Below are 15943 nucleotides of genomic sequence, written 5' to 3' on the forward strand. Positions count from 1 at the left end.
GCGCGCATCCTGGAGATCGACGAGAAAAATGCAAGAATAACATCAAAGTGTCACACTCACACATGAAACGCAACAGGAGAAAAAAAAAAACAAAGGAGGCCCACCACCAAGTGTGTGGAGCAGCTAGCTGTCCTTTTTTTTCCCCCAGCCTTGACGTCGATAAAGCAGTTTTTTTTGTTCGAGCTTTCGGTGAGGCATTAAATCGGCATCACTGTGCGCCACTTGAAATATTTCTCAAGGGAAAAGTGCTGATTTAATGTTTTGAAGCATTATTTGCTGGTATTAAATGCCAATATAATGCTGATTTAATGCCGCTATTTAGTGCCTCGCGGTTACTTGGGATGTTCAAGCAATTTCGTCAACTTGAAACTTCAATTAACAAAAGTTATACTAAAAAGTATTTAAATTTTGTAAAATCATAAATTTTAAAAATTAATCTTATATTTTTGATTAAATGAAGTTCAAACTCAATAAATATGCCAAAAATCACTTCCAATTCAAGTTTTGAAAGATTCCCATCGATTTTAAAAAGTTTAATGAAGAAAAATCAAAGTGTCTCATTGTTACCCATGGGCCGAAAAGAGTGGGGAACAATGAGATAGCCCTGGATTCTGGGTATATTCTAAATTCTGGTCAAACCTAATAAAAGGACATTGTAGCCCAACTCATGCCCTGTGAAATGACGAAAGAAATTTGGAGAAATATTAGTGTTTGTGTTAATGGCAGCCTATGAGCGAAAATGTATTTTTTAGTCATGATTGGTTGAAACTACGACATGTGAGAGCCATTTTATCATTGTTCCCCGTGTCTCATTGATGACTACTCTACCCTATTTCTATACTCTTTTTGCCCATCCAAAAAATATCCCCCGAGCGGCCATTCTGGTTTCGGATTGATCCGGATTATCTGACGTTTTTGTTCCGAAATGCTATTTTTGCTCCAAAATGACAATAAACTTGTGTAAATATGTTTTTTTCTACAGTTTTTGTTGGAAAATATCTAGTAGGGGTTCTATTGATATTATATAAATATTTTGTAAAAATAGTTGATTGAAATACTCATGTTTTGTAAAGCATAGATATTAATTTTTTTTCTAGAAGGTCTAATAAACCAAATTTTCAGTTTTTGCTTTTTGTGTGTTTTGAATACCCCTGACTCAAGGTGGTTTCATAAACAACCAAAAAGCTCAGTCATTGGCCACCAAAGGCGCCCACCATGTCAGTTTGTAGATCTCGATTTTAAGGGACGGGAATGTTAGTTAGGGCAGGTTGCTACTAGGGCAGCTGGTTTACCCTGTGCTTACAGCGCCAGGAACCTGAAAATGTGTTAGTAGGATAAGGTGTTTGGTCAGGATTTATCATAGAAGATGATGATGCGACCCAAAATCATAGTGTTTGTTGAATTAGGTGTACGGCCAATTATTTGGCCTAAATTTGGGTCTTCTATTAGAAAATTATTTTTGGAATTTTTAGTTTACATTTTTTTGGGCGTATCATACTAATGACATTAGAGGTGGGCAATAAAAGAGCGAGCCGCTCAAAAAGCTGGTTCACTGAATAGAGCGAAAGAACCGTGGCTCACAAAAGAAGAACCGCGATTCTTTTTCGAACCGCGGTCTTTTGAAAGAACCGGCTCAAGATGGCATGATTTTTGTTATAAACATACTTTATAGAATTTTCAAAAAAAGGAGTATTAAATTTGTTTTTGAGAATTGAAAAGGCAATTTCAAATATTTCAATGCTTATAAAAATTAATCCCAAAAGCAAATGATTTTTTAAACAACGTGAAAAAAAACTATTCACTTTACAGCTGATTTTACATTAAAGTATTACCGGAATACAAATTTATGCATTGCATAATTTGTAAAACATTACACTTTTTTTTAACTTCAACGTAGACTTTATCAATTAAATCAGAATGTAGAAAAGAGTTCACAGAATGTTTTCTCCAAACAAAATATCAGCATAAGTTCAATTCTTGCAGAAATAAACGCAATTTTTAAATTAATAGCAATTTTTCCAACATCCTAGATTTAAGTTTTGATGCCATTCAATAACTCGAATGTTAAGCTTCGAGTAGAAATCTTGACATAGAGACCACCAAGACCTATGGTTTTCAAGGGCATCTTCTCGTTTTCAGTTTTCATTTTTTTTATCAAATAATTTGTAAAAGTCCAATGTGAAATAACTTACAAAAACACACGATTCTCAAGAACAAATCTTTTCATCCAAATTTTGAAAAAGAGCGACAGAGCCGTTCAAAAGAGCGGCTCTTTTTAATGAGCGAACGAAAATTAGCGGCTCCTAAAAAAGAGCGGTTTTGCCCACCTCTAAATGACATTCTTTCCGCGTCAATAGATATATAAAAGAAAAGATAGAACTTCTCCAATAGTTTAGGTACTTTAACAGCGGATAATGTTTCCGTACAAAGCTGTGAGGACAATTTTTGATACCCTTTAATTTTTCAAGCACTTTAAAAAATTTAAAAGTGCAAGTTGACTTCAAGTAAAGCTCGGAAATATAAAATAAATATCAACCATACTTCGATATTTTCCAGAAAAAATGCCCAGCGTTTCAACATATATAACAAATTACCATTGAAAAAAATAAACTTAATTTCATGTCTATTTTTTAAATTAAAAGCAAAAGGTACCACTCAATTGTTACTCTTGTTTTAAATTTACAAAATATTAATTACGTTGCAAAAATAAATTATAAAAACAATAGAAATTAATAACCATGGTTCCCACATTCGGATTAAAAACAATGATTTAAAATGCATCCAGTTGTTTTTCAATCCTTGTTTTTCGGAATTCGTAAGCTTGGACGATTTTTTTTTCGCGAAAACATGCTGTACAAAGGAATTTTACTAAAAAAAAATCTAAAAACGTTCAAATGAGCACAAAAATGGAATAAAATTTGATAATAAACACAGGAAAATGCATTTTAAATTGTTTTCCGAATGATTAGACTTCTATTCCTAGTAACATTTGGAAGTTTTTCGGAATAATACTAATTTTTTGATAAATTGTTGAAAAAATACAATTTCCTGAAATCTTTGAGGCCAAAATTTAGCATTTCGCTACTCCCCATATGGCTCTAAAAACGAAATAAACGACATACTTGTTTTCAATGATAATTTTAAATATTGTTAAGTAATATTTTTTTATTCCCTTCTTTTTGAAAATGTTAAATGGCGGATGAGGACACAAAAAGTTTAAACTTAACTTGAAAAAATTGCTTTTACCTTATCCAAACCTAATGAAATAAATATAGCTTTAATATCCATTTAGTCATTTATACAAAAAATTTAAATAAAACTAGTAAAAGTAAGGTAAATTTTATTCTCAATAAAATGTATAGCACCGATAAAATATTTTTTTTCGGTGACTTCAAAAAATATTTGCAACGGCCTAAACTAACTTTAAAAAAATCTAAACTTTGATAATTCTCTACCATGATCTGTATAGCTTCATACCATTCCGTTTGTATTTAATTCGTATTTTTAATTTTGCTAAACAAAAATCTTATGTCTCTCAAAGTCCCCAGACTATCAATATTTTCCCGTTTTAGGGTATCGGAAACTTTATTTTTTTTGACAAATGTTGGCAAAATATCATATTTGGAGAAACACATCACGCGTTGATGTTTTATTTTTTTCATAAAAAGCTAGAAGCTTCATCATTAAACAGCACCATGCTGGCACACTTTGATGAAAATCTGGGAAATAATCAGTTCATTTGCTTTTGATTTTTTAATCCAACTCGTTCTGCGAGCTAAAATAACCACTTTTATCCAGCATCAGTAACGATCGTTACACTTTGCTGGTTTGATTTTTATCTTAAACAAACAGCTTCATGGGCAGCAAACGGGGCGTAAATCCAACAGAACCAGCACACTGCACAAAGAGAAGAGCTTTCCCAGTGGAGATGAAACAACAAAAAAGAGGGAATTTTCCATTTCCAGCAAATATTTTCCCAACTTTTGCGCTCGTGCTTTACGTGCTCTCAATTTTCAGCAAAAAAAAACTTGAAAACAAAACAGAATAAGGCAAAAGCATGATGCACGAGAGTCTGGTCCCTGGCTCAGCACGTCAACTTTTATTGGACTTCCAAAACAAGTTTTATTACTTCAATTTTCTTCAAACTCTCCCCCCTTCCCCCTGCTGTCTGTCGCCACTTGTTGAAAGGCGAGTCTAGTCAAAGTCGCGCTCACGAAATTTTTCTTCCCCTGTTTTCACAGAAATACCAGCAATTAAGGATAAAGATCCTGGGTGATTGCTACTACTGCATCAGCGGCGCTCCCGTGGAACGTCCGGACCACGCCGTCCTCTGCGTCCACATGGGACTCTCGATGGTGAAAGCTATCAAGTGAGTGTAATTGGATTAACGTTTCCCGTCGTGGTCGTCGTCGGGCTTAAAGCTGCCCAGGCCAGTGGAACCAATTGCTACTAATTAGAGGGCACAACGCCACAACCGCGATGACCGTTTCTTCCCTGTTTCAACCTTCCCACAGATATGTCCAGCAGAAGACCAACTCGCCCGTTGACATGCGGGTCGGAATCCACACGGGGGCCGTCCTAGCGGGGATCCTTGGCCAGCGCCAGTGGCAGTTTGACGTGTACTCGAAGGATGTCGAGCTCGCCAACAAGATGGAGTCCAGCGGGAAGGCCGGGTAAGGATGAGGGGGTTGTTCCACAATCAGCCAACCAATTCTCTCACTCTGTAGACCGCTAAGGCTCTAACATTGTCGTTCACTTTTCCGTTTTTTTCCGAATGATGTTGACACACACACAAACACACGTCGATTCCCGATGGACTCATAATGCGCCTGAAATGATCGTGGACGCGGACTTCAGACGGGTTCATCTGTCGGAGAAAACGCTCAGCTTTCTGAACGGGGAGTTCGAGGTGGAGCCCGCGTTCGGTGAGAAGCGCGAGGAAGCCCTGCGGATAGCCGGGCTGAAGACGTTTTTCATCAGTAAAGTATTGAAGCCGGTAAGTAGGACCTGGGGAGTTGCTGAAGGGGAAAAGTGTGCTTTTCTATTGAGCCCCGTGATTGACGCACGGTTGAGTGGTGAGGAAGTCTTCAAAAGGTTTTTGTGAAGGCTTTTCAAGTTCATTTTTGTGGTGTTCAGGTTATAAATTTCTGCCAGAACCTGGCTTTTTTTATTGAAAGATCAATTTAAAGTTTTGTTTATTTTTTAGAAACAGCTTGCATTAAAATAAGATATGTTTTTATTTCAAAAAGAGTCTTGTTTCAATCCTAACATGGAAAACTTTAAAAAATGTCGTTAATTGTCTAGTAAAATAAAACCAATTAATCCGTCATGATCGTGCAATGTCGTCGCATGCCAATTTTTGATCAAATTTTAAAACACCATCCAGTTTATGCATTGATTTGATATGAAATCAAAAAATTTCAAGGCAAACACTTAAAATATAACAAAATCTTTACTCTTTCTTGAATAAATTTCAAAACATAACCCCTGCTTAACCTCCTTCCGAAGACGTTCGCCATCTTCCGCCTAATCTCACCCATCAAAAGCCATCATCAAGACCGTCATCATCGCCATAAACATCAACATTCCGTTATCAGGAGGTGACCCGCCGTTCCCCTCTCACTTCTTTAGACGATAAAATCGGTCTAACTGGAATAGACCACGTGGTGGCACCAAGCTGACGAGAAGCTTCCCCCTGTCTTCTTCTCCCAGCCGACACCGATTGATTTGCCTGTTCATCGAGGCAGAATCTTCCCCATTTCTCCCCAGTCTCGATCCTCCCACCCCCGCAAAGAGTTGTGTTCAGGAAATTTGCTAAACATAATTTGATTTAACGCTCCCGTTTCCACATGGCATGAAAATTTCGGCAGCACACACGTATAGCACGCGGTACGATCCAGTATTTCTGTTGGAGTTTCCACTTTTCATCAATTTAGCTGCAAATTGGGATCCCCATCGGCAGCACACGTGTCCTGATTGAGCGTTTCCCCCCGGAAAACATGAAAGTCTGGAAGATATTCAAATCACGTTTCAATATTTAACGCTCAAGCAGAGGCACACCGGCTTAAAGGATGTTTGAGTTTCCAGTAGATCCGCAGTTAAATTGCGACTCTGAAAGCGTCAACTCATGTTCGCTATAAATCCTTTGGGGCTCAATTATCCCGTGGCTCCGTTTTTCCATCGAGGCTAACTCATCTTTGGCCCATCGATTTTTTTTCAAATTTATCCAACTTTTATTTAAAAAAATAATTCAAACATTTCAACATCAAATCAAAATTATTTTCCAAAGAATTCCTTCTCTCGCTTCAAAAAAAAAAAAAAACAAAACACACTCCGAAGCTTTTTTATAAAACAATATAAATTTTATCGCTTCTTTTACCACATGAACCGTGCCAGTCGGTGGTGCGGCCTTCCGGACGTTTCCTTTGCAAAACGATCCGACACCAGCCCCTCCAAAGTTGGCATCCCCCAGGGGGAGATGTGAAGTGTTGTTTGTTGGTGGGGGTGTTTAGGGGAGTTTTGGGTGGATAATCTTGTTTAACTTTGGCAGAATCCTCCCCCGTCAGCAGGTTTCGGTTTAAGAACCTGGTCGCCAGGGTGGGAATTTATTTGTATTGAATGTGTGATGGCCAAACCGACGTCAGGCGTTAAAGTCGGGTATTGATGTGGTCCTGGCGTTAGCAACATGCGAGGAACTGCGCGGAAAAAAGCAAATATTTGAAACTAGACATATTTCGAATGAGGGTAAACATTATCACGATCGGAAGTGTAAACATGAACTTTCAGAATGGGTTTGGTTTGACCATTTGGGGTAGTTTAATAATAGTCAGCATTCACAGCCCAAAGTTGAAAAGCTCGCAAACAAATAAAAACTGGATTGAACTGGAATTCAAAGCTTGATTAGGTTTCTATATTTGAAACAAAAATGCGAATAAACTTGTAAACCCACCCAATTTAAAGAAAATCTGAATGTAATCCAGTGATAATCATCTTCTTTGCACCTAATTTAATATTTTTGTGGACTAACTCATGTAGTTCATGACTGTTGAAATTACACCTAGCTTGTCCATCAAAATTCAGCCAAATCACTTTTGTTTTGCAGTACCTACTGGCCTACTGTAGGTAACAACATTATATTGAAATTTTTGGGACGAAATTGATTCTAAGCTTCTTATTTACAAATATTACTATATCATTGATAGTCAGCATAGAAGGGGCATGTATTCCCAATGTTGCGATGAGAACGATGCCTCAGTGTAGGCTTTGCCCAGTGGGTACAAATTTTGCATATACTATCAACTATGGAAAGTTAAGTAAAAAGGAGAGGTAAAAGGTTGAATCACGAGCCGACGGAAATAACTTGGGAATAACATTTTGTTATATTTAAAAATACTAGGCCAATAACAATTTATGTTATTTATAACAAGCTTGTTATTAGTCGTTATTATTTTTTTGTAATTGGATTGTTATTTTAATAACAGACTAATAACACTTTTAATTATTTTTCGAACAAATCTTCGTTATTATTTTTTGTTATTTCAACAACTAATCCGATCAACCCAAGAACAGTTCTGGAGTTTTTTTTTTGAAAAGGTTCAATAAACCAAATTTTCAGTTTTTGCTTTTTGGTTGTTTTTTAATACCCCTGACTCAAGGCCGTTTTAAAAACACTTAAAAAGCAAAAACTGAAAATTTGGTTTATTGAACCTTTTCAAAAAAAAACTCCAGAGTTGAAGGTATTCTTCCATAACACAAAATGTTATTCCCAAGTTGTTTTTGCTTTCAACCAATATCAGACCAATAACAAATTTTGTTATGATAACATAAACTGTTATTAAACCCTTATGCAAACATAATTTTTTGAAGAATTCATAACACTTTCTGTTATTTTAACAGTATTTGTTATAGAAATGGCATGAATTTTGGCATGAATCTGCCGGGGATGAAAGACCCCAGAAAGAAAGTTAAAAATATCAAAAACCGAAAAGTAATGAAAAGATCTGGCCATGCCGATTCCAATCCAAGATTTGCGTAGAAGTTGGTCTTAAAAGTAACAAGGATATTAAAGAGTTGTAAGTAAAATATCTACTTAACTCGTACTTACGCATAACTCATCAATTGAATATACAGTTTAGCTAATCGTCAATAAAACCCATTTGAACTGATTTGCTCAAATAAATTGTATTAAATGTATTAAAAAAAATTAAACCATGCTTAAATTATTGCTTTTCAAGTAAAATTCAATTTCGGATTGTTACTTGTACGAGCGCTTTTGATTGTTTTTAAAAGTTTTAAATTAAATGTGATATCTTTTTCCAAAATTTGTGTTGCCTAAAGATTTTTTCGTGGCGAAATTTTTTAAAAGGAAAAAAATAATTTCATCTGATTTATAGTTAAGATGTGTCAAAATTACTGAAAAGTAGTTTTCCTGCAAATATTTCTAAAAGCAGTTAAATAAATCAATAAAAATCTTTTATACCCATCAAATGATATGTTAACAAGAAATAAACAATAATAAACATCTTACAATAGTAAATAAAAGTATTTTTAGAAATCATCTGGCAAAGTTGAGGACGCTTCAATCCAAAAATATGAAAAAATAGTTTTTTGTGTGAAAAAATAGTAAAACATGTTTTCATGCTCAATACATTGTTGTACAATCCATAAAAACGCATATTGTAACAATATTCTAAATAGGTTTGTTCATTGTTCGTCTGAAATAATAAAAATCATGTGATTTTCTTTTGATGGTTGTAAACTAGTAAAATTTTTAATTTTTTGTTCATTGAATTCAAACTTAATTAAAAATAGAAAAATTGAAAATAAAATATTACTTTTGCATATAATTTCATAAAATGCCATGCATTTTTTTTTTGTTTGGCCATTAGGATGACCTGCACCATGTCGAGCTGGACCAAAAAATGGCAATTTTTGTTGTCATAACCCCGCATAATTTCAACCAATTAAAGCTTTCTTGGACGCAAATGAAAGGTGATTAGTATTAGGCTTTAGAGAAACAATAGTTTGTAATTTTCGTCATTAAAAGATTAAAAGATTAAAAGATTGGGTATCAAACAAGAGAGCGTATGGGTCCTTGTTCAAATTTTCAAGTTATCCCAGATTAAGTGGATAAAGTGGTTTTTTGGCGTGTCGAAAAACCCAGATTTTATTTTAATAATAATCGTGTCTCGGAATCCCGTCAATAAAAGTTCAATTTTTTATATGGTTTGTAAAATTTTCCTATTTTTTTAAATAAAACAAAACTTTTTTTAATTGCTAAAAGACTTGATATAAAATGAAAAAAAAAACACTGTTAGAATTTATGTTTAAAATGCAAGCAAAGTTTTAACCACGAAACATAAAAAAGGAGAAAAAATAAGTTGTCGTTAATTAACGATAATAATAACCACCTGTTTGTCTATAATTAATACAAATCCAGATATATTCAAATACAAAAAGAAACACATTTAATTAGATCTCCAAACCTTGAACCTTTCAAACGTATGAATGTGAACCTCCAACGCCTCGAAAAGCTCGGTTCACGACTTCCTATGTAGTCGATGCCAGTTTGGCATTGCCCAAGTAATCCCCCGAAACAAAACACAAAAACTATTCACCCCTTTTATTTCGACAATCGATCGAATATATTCAGCATGCCTTAATTAGGAAAGGAAGCTTGGAAGCTTGATTGTGTTCCAACTTTGGATGCTTTTTCTTTCTTTCGAAGGGTAGAGGGTGGTTTTATGGCCTTAATTTAACATTTTTTCCTTTTTTTTGCAAATGCAGTAAAAACTCGGAAGGAATACGGAAATCTTGCGAAAATCGGCGCTAACTACACTTTGGTAAAGGCCAGATTGTTTTCCATTTGAATCTCTGAGACAAGGTTGTCCAAAAAATGAAGAACAGGATAAACACCCAACACCCAAACGAACGCTTTCGTGGAAAAAATGCTTTCATCAAGTCAAACATTGGAGCAAGAAAGTGATTAATTAATCCGGTCTGAAGGACGAGCTACTTGAAAATAAATCTCTCCTTCAAATTGTATTTGCTAACGCCCTCCTGCCTGGACTCGGCAACCCCCTGTTGAAATGTGTCATTTATCAGAGGAGATTACTCTCGTGAAATAGGCCTCATTATTTGCAACGGGAAAAATGCTTTATTATTTGCTGGGACTTGTATCTTGGAGGAAAGCTTTCTTCGAAAGAAATGATTCGTCCCCCCCCTTCGGCACAGGTATGTGTGGGCGAGTCATAAATGAATATAAATGGGTTTACTGCCACCTTAATACGATTACTACTTGACGTGCAATCAGAGATATGTGGAAGGAGAGTGTTCCCGGAAGCCGGTCCCGATGCACATCTATCAGACTTGGTATTTGCCAGCAAAGTAAAAGTTAAAGCGTCCTCCATATAGAGCGATACATCGCACCAAGTGAAGTGAAAAGTATTTATACTCTCAACATTCCTGGCCGGGAAGAGATATGAACTAATATTTTACGCCACACCAGGATGCGAAGCTTCTTCGAGCCAGCCAGCCAACCGTGGCAAGGTTCCTCCGGATGCTATCGTAAATATATGAGTATTTACTCGTACTTGAGGAAGAATCACCATGGGTTGTAGGGTTGGTCCGTGACCTTTTGTCTTACATTTATTTTTTGTAAATTTTTTTTAACTTCGCCACAACTTTTCAAATGTTGCTGGTGTTGGTTTTGTTGATTTTTTTGAATTTCATTTTATATTTAAAAGGTCATAATGCGTCCCAGTCCAACTCACTGTGTTGTCAAGCGAGCTATTTTCTAGAACTCCATACGACTTGGGAAGATAACGCCATGCCATCAGCTCAACGCACACACGTGGTCTGCGGTTTTATATTGTTTTAGCAGCATCATCTCTTGCTCATCTCACCTTGTCAGCAGTTCCGAACCTTTTTACTTCCTTATGAAATAAATTCCCGCTTCTTTTTCTTCTCTCTCTATTCAGTTCTGCGCTGCCGAACACAGGATGAACGGTTCCGCCGACCCGAAGGACGTCGTCATAGAACCGGATGGCCCATCCGAGGTATCCCAGGACGACCCCGACAACGATCCCAAGGTAATATCTAAAAGAGTGGAGAATTCCCGGCCCAAGTGTTGTATTTCCCCTGTATCGCTCTAGACCCCAGCCGACGAGGAGTCCAACGCCGGACTGGACGACGCCAAGTCGGACGACAACTCCGCCGAGGAGTACAAGGTGCGGCTGCGGAAGGAGCTGGTCAGCCGCGATGGGCACCGGGAGATCTACAAGGACATCAACGTGCTGCTCCGCTTCAAGGACGACACCATCGAGCAGGCCTACGGACTGTACCGCCAGCCGCAGAGTTCGGTGCCGCTGCTGGGCGGACTCATCGTGCAGTTCATCGGGCTCGTCTTCTCCATTCTAGTTCTTCCACGGTGAGGTTCTGTGCGCGGATGTTCTCTGTGAATTGTGAACCGTTCTTTACTTTTTAAACGGAAGCTCTACTGACACTTTTTTAAAAGAGTTTATCATGTTTTTTTTGACTGATTAATTTGCCGAGCAGGATCTGGAATCAGATAAATTGTTCTTGTTAAATCAGTGTATAGAAATATATCACTAAACTTTTTCATTTTGCTAGTATTTTGATTCATCAGATTCATAAAAAATCTAAAGACTTTAAAATTAATTCGTGTTCAAACTAAAAGAAAAAATAAATGAATGAGTTATTTTTTGTGTAACTAAATCATACTTGATACTTTGTACATTGTACATTCTACATTGTGTAAAATTATTAAAAAAAATTACATTCAACAAAATCCATTGCAAAAAATCCTCGTGTTTAGATACCATTTGTTAAATTTTAAAACACCTTCCCAAATTTACAGACATTATGAAATTTGGGGCGATTCTAAATATAATAAAATGTAGCATACTGAATGATTTGTTTAAACAAAATGAGGCCATTGCAAATATTTTTTGATATTTATTATTCATTATACACCTGTCCAGTTGTTTTGCAATCATTAGTTTCCAAAATATCTAAGTATTCACGAAAATTTAATTTTTCTCAAAAAAAAGTGTTTGCGGTGCTGTACACTGGAATTTCATAAAAATTTCAAACGTTTTTTATCCAGCCAAACATGCTCAATTTGGTGATAATTGCAGAAAATGCATTTGAGATGATTTTCAGTTGATATGACTTCTATTTTCATTAAAATTTTGAAGATTTAAAAAAATGCCCCCTGATTTTTCGGAATAATTTTGAAGGGGGGGGGGGGGGGTGACATAAATTTAAAAAAAATATTTGCAGCGGCTTTAAAGGTAAAATTTTAACCACGTTGGTATTCGTTAGGGTGTACAGAAAAAACTACTGACAAACTGGTTTGTATGTTTTTGTCAATTGGTTGAATTGATTGAGATTCGGCAATTAAACTCATGCTTGAATATTAAAATAGGTCATTCCTTACATGATTAACCGAAATCACGGTTATTCAAAGTTTCGATATCCAAAGCTATTTTCTGAGTCTGTAGAAAAAACTTCTGAAAATCGAATTTATGTTTTTTTTTATTTTCTTATTTTTATGTCAAATTGGAGTTCAAGTTTAAGAAAATTAAATTTTGATTTTTTATTTTTTTTTCATTTGAATGCAACTTTCATTTTATTTATTCTATTATCAAAGAAGTCATTTCTCAGCACAAGTTCGTAAATATAAGTTTTCATACAACTTTGGCAGCTGATTTGGTGTTCTTAGATTTTCGGCAAAGTTGGTAAATATTAATTAGGACTTTTCAATATCAAAGAGTTACTCTCTAAAAAAACTGCTATCCTTTATTGGTAAAATTGATTGAGCAAAATTACAATTTTTGAAAATTTTGTTTTTTTTAAAGTATTTAATAACAAAAATGCTATTTTTGAGCTAGGACAAATGTTGCTCAATTTCATTTGGCAGTGTTGCCAATTTTTCGAAACATAATGAGTTTTGAAACACCTGAGGGAAAGCCGAAATTTTTTTTTTGATTTTATTTGTAAAATCAAATTTGTATGCGTAAAGTACAAAGATGGGCATGACTTCTAAAGGTAAAAAAGTCACGTTATCAACAAAAAATCATGTTTGTGGATATAACTGTAAAAGTACACCACATCTAAATTAATATAAAGTACTTTGATTTTCCATCTAAAAGTAAAGTTAATACATTTTTTCCGATTTTCCATTTTTTCAAAAATAATGATTTTCTTTGAAAAGTTGGCAACACTGCCAAATGAGATTTGAGCACCTTGTGCCATAGCTCAAAAGATGCCATCTCAAACACATAAAAAAAATATTATTTTGAGCAAATCTTTTTTTTTTGTCAAAACTCCACTTAATAAAATGGGTAAATATTTTAAGAGCTAAGCTGTTTTTCTGAGAAGTCTTAGGCATTACCTAATGCTTTGCTGAAGACACCAAATCGATCAGAAAATTCGTTTTCGAGATACAGCTGCCTAAATCATATAAAATGTTGAATGGACGAACTAATGATACAAAATAATTTCTTAAGTTATAATAAAAAGTGCACACAAAGCTTCACCGAAGTAAAAATTTACAAAAAATATGCCTTGTCCGACGTGTCTAAGAATGACTCTGTAAGTTTTAAAAATATTAAAAAATATATTTTAATTAGTTTGTAGGGCTGCAAATAACTAAAAAGGCTAAAGATGCCAGAAATAAATGAATTAAAAAGTTTTTTTAATCGATTGTATCGATTTTACATAGATTTTAAAAATAAAATAAAAAGCGTATTTTTGTTTGAATTACAAACGCGTTCATAAAAATCATCTTTATCATCTACAGTTTTCTAAGAGAATAGCTAAAGTGCAAACTGACCCCCGGGAGGTTGCCTCCACCCACGCCCCCCGTGGGTGTCGTTATTTATTTCTTTGGCCATTTGTCGTTATCTATTGTCTGCAAGCATACTGACAGCGTTTTCTTCCTTCTTTTTTTCTCTCTCCACAGCACCGCGTTGCACTTTGAGATCGTAATACCGCCGCTGATAATTATTGCCATTCTTGTTTTCATCTCGGTGGCGGAGAATTTCCCCGGGGTAAGTGTGACAGCTTTAATTGCAAATTGAAAAACGAGCTTATTTCACCTGGTGGCGAGGCCACGTGGTATATTTCACAAACCACGGTCACTTCATTGCGTCTTATCGCTGCTGTGTGACGGTGGAAAACCAGCTGGAAAATGACACTCTCAGCTGGTAATTTTTCACTGCTTCAGCAATGGAGGAGAATAGTAATAAAAGAAAAAAAACGCTCTCGAATAGAACGCCGGACAGGTTGACAGACAGATATAACACAACAACGCTCGGAACATGATTTCCCGCCATTTTTCCCGCAGACTCATCCAGCTTAGCTCTCATCCTATTCAGCATTTCACTTTTTTTTGTGCTGCTTTTTTTCCCGTTGATTTGAATGGAGCATAAATCATTATAAATTGAAATAAAAAAAAATCCCTCTCTATCTCTTTCTGCCAATATGACCTACAGTGTGGCATGGCCGGGGAAATGGAAAATCATCATCATTCTCGGTACATAGTACGGACTTGAGCCAAAGCAGACGGGTTTATAACGGTTGGCTGATAAAAAAAGTATAGATGGAATATGGATGCTGTCTCCGGAAGGCATAGAAAGTGGCGTTGAATCGCTCCGAGTCGATTAAGGCTGATTGCGTATATATTTTATCAGACATTGCCACAGAATTTAAAGAGCAGCTTTGAAAGTGCCACGGAGAAAAATTTCATGCATTTAAAATTTAAAATTAGATACGAAAAATTCGCTGGAACAACAAAAAATAGAACAAGAAAATGTTCGGAGGCTTTAGAAAGGGTTTAAAACTGTAGTGCAGGCCTGCCCAACCATTTTGGTTCAATTTTAAAATTTTTGATCGTCAAAAATACAATTTTTAATTTTTTTTCATGGTTTATTTTATGGAATCGATTCACAGATGACCAGTGAATATAACTTTTCAAATTTATGTTCACTGGTCATCTGAGAACTGATCCCAAAAATGTGAAAATTGAGCTAAAAATGTTGGGCAGGCCTAATTTAAAAGGGACCATCCATAAACCACGTGCACACTATAAGGTAGGGGAGCAATTGTCCCCACTTTATACAAAAAAGTTTTTTTTGTATGGACAGTTGTCCACGAGGGGGGGGGGGGGAGCGGTTGAGATTTCAAAAAAACGTGTCCACGCGGTTTGTGGATGGTCCCAAAAGTGTCCCCGTGGTTCATGGATGATCCTTGTCCAAAATTCTGAATATGGGGACCGATTTTTCGAAAAAAAAACTAACTTAATCCACCTATGAAGGCATCAACCTCACTTTTTACCAACAATGGGTAATATGAGTGGTTTGGAAAAATAAGTACACAGATATAACATAAGTGGTCATAACTCGAGACAGGGTTGCCAGACCTTTAATATTGTAGACTCGTTGGAAAGGTCTCTCGATTACCTAACCAACGATGGGTCGGGTGATGGATCCGAACATCGTTTGCATACATTTAATTGAGATCCGGCTTCAAAAAAGTACATAAATATCACTTAAGTGGTCATAACTCGAGACAGGGTTGCCAGATCTTCAATGTTGTGAGCTCGTTGAAAAGGTCTCTCGATAACCTAATCAACGATGGGTCGGATGATGGATCCGGACATCGTTTACATGCATATAAATGAGATTCGGATATATGTGAAAACACATTTTTATACATAACTTTTGAACTAGTTATCGAAACTTCAAACAATTCAATAGCGATGTATAGGACCCTATACCAAGTCGATTGCAACTGGTTTGGTCAAAATCGGTTCAGCTAGTGCTGAGAAAACTCAGTGAGAATTTTGGTCACATACATACATACACACGCACATACACACACACATACATACACACACACACACAGACAGACATTTGTT

The 15943-nt window shown here is 35.8% G+C and overlaps 1 protein-coding gene across 3 annotated transcripts in view; it reads left to right on the forward strand.

Annotated features, from left to right (window-relative positions):
• Positions 1-15943, forward strand: part of LOC120422382 (adenylate cyclase type 3) — a 128058-nt gene that overhangs the window by 90503 nt on the left and 21612 nt on the right. For all 3 annotated transcript variants that reach the window (XM_039585792.2, XM_039585791.2, XM_052708671.1), the window contains exons 8-13: positions 4242-4369; positions 4515-4673; positions 4858-4996; positions 10980-11090; positions 11154-11428; positions 13988-14075. In XM_039585792.2, coding sequence (XP_039441726.1) covers positions 4242-4369; positions 4515-4673; positions 4858-4996; positions 10980-11090; positions 11154-11428; positions 13988-14075 — 900 coding nt within the window. The remainder of the gene's footprint in view (positions 1-4241; positions 4370-4514; positions 4674-4857; positions 4997-10979; positions 11091-11153; positions 11429-13987; positions 14076-15943) is intronic.

Source organism: Culex pipiens, chromosome 2 (assembly GCF_016801865.2).
Source record: "Culex pipiens pallens isolate TS chromosome 2, TS_CPP_V2, whole genome shotgun sequence".
NCBI lineage: Eukaryota > Metazoa > Arthropoda > Insecta > Diptera > Culicidae > Culex > Culex pipiens.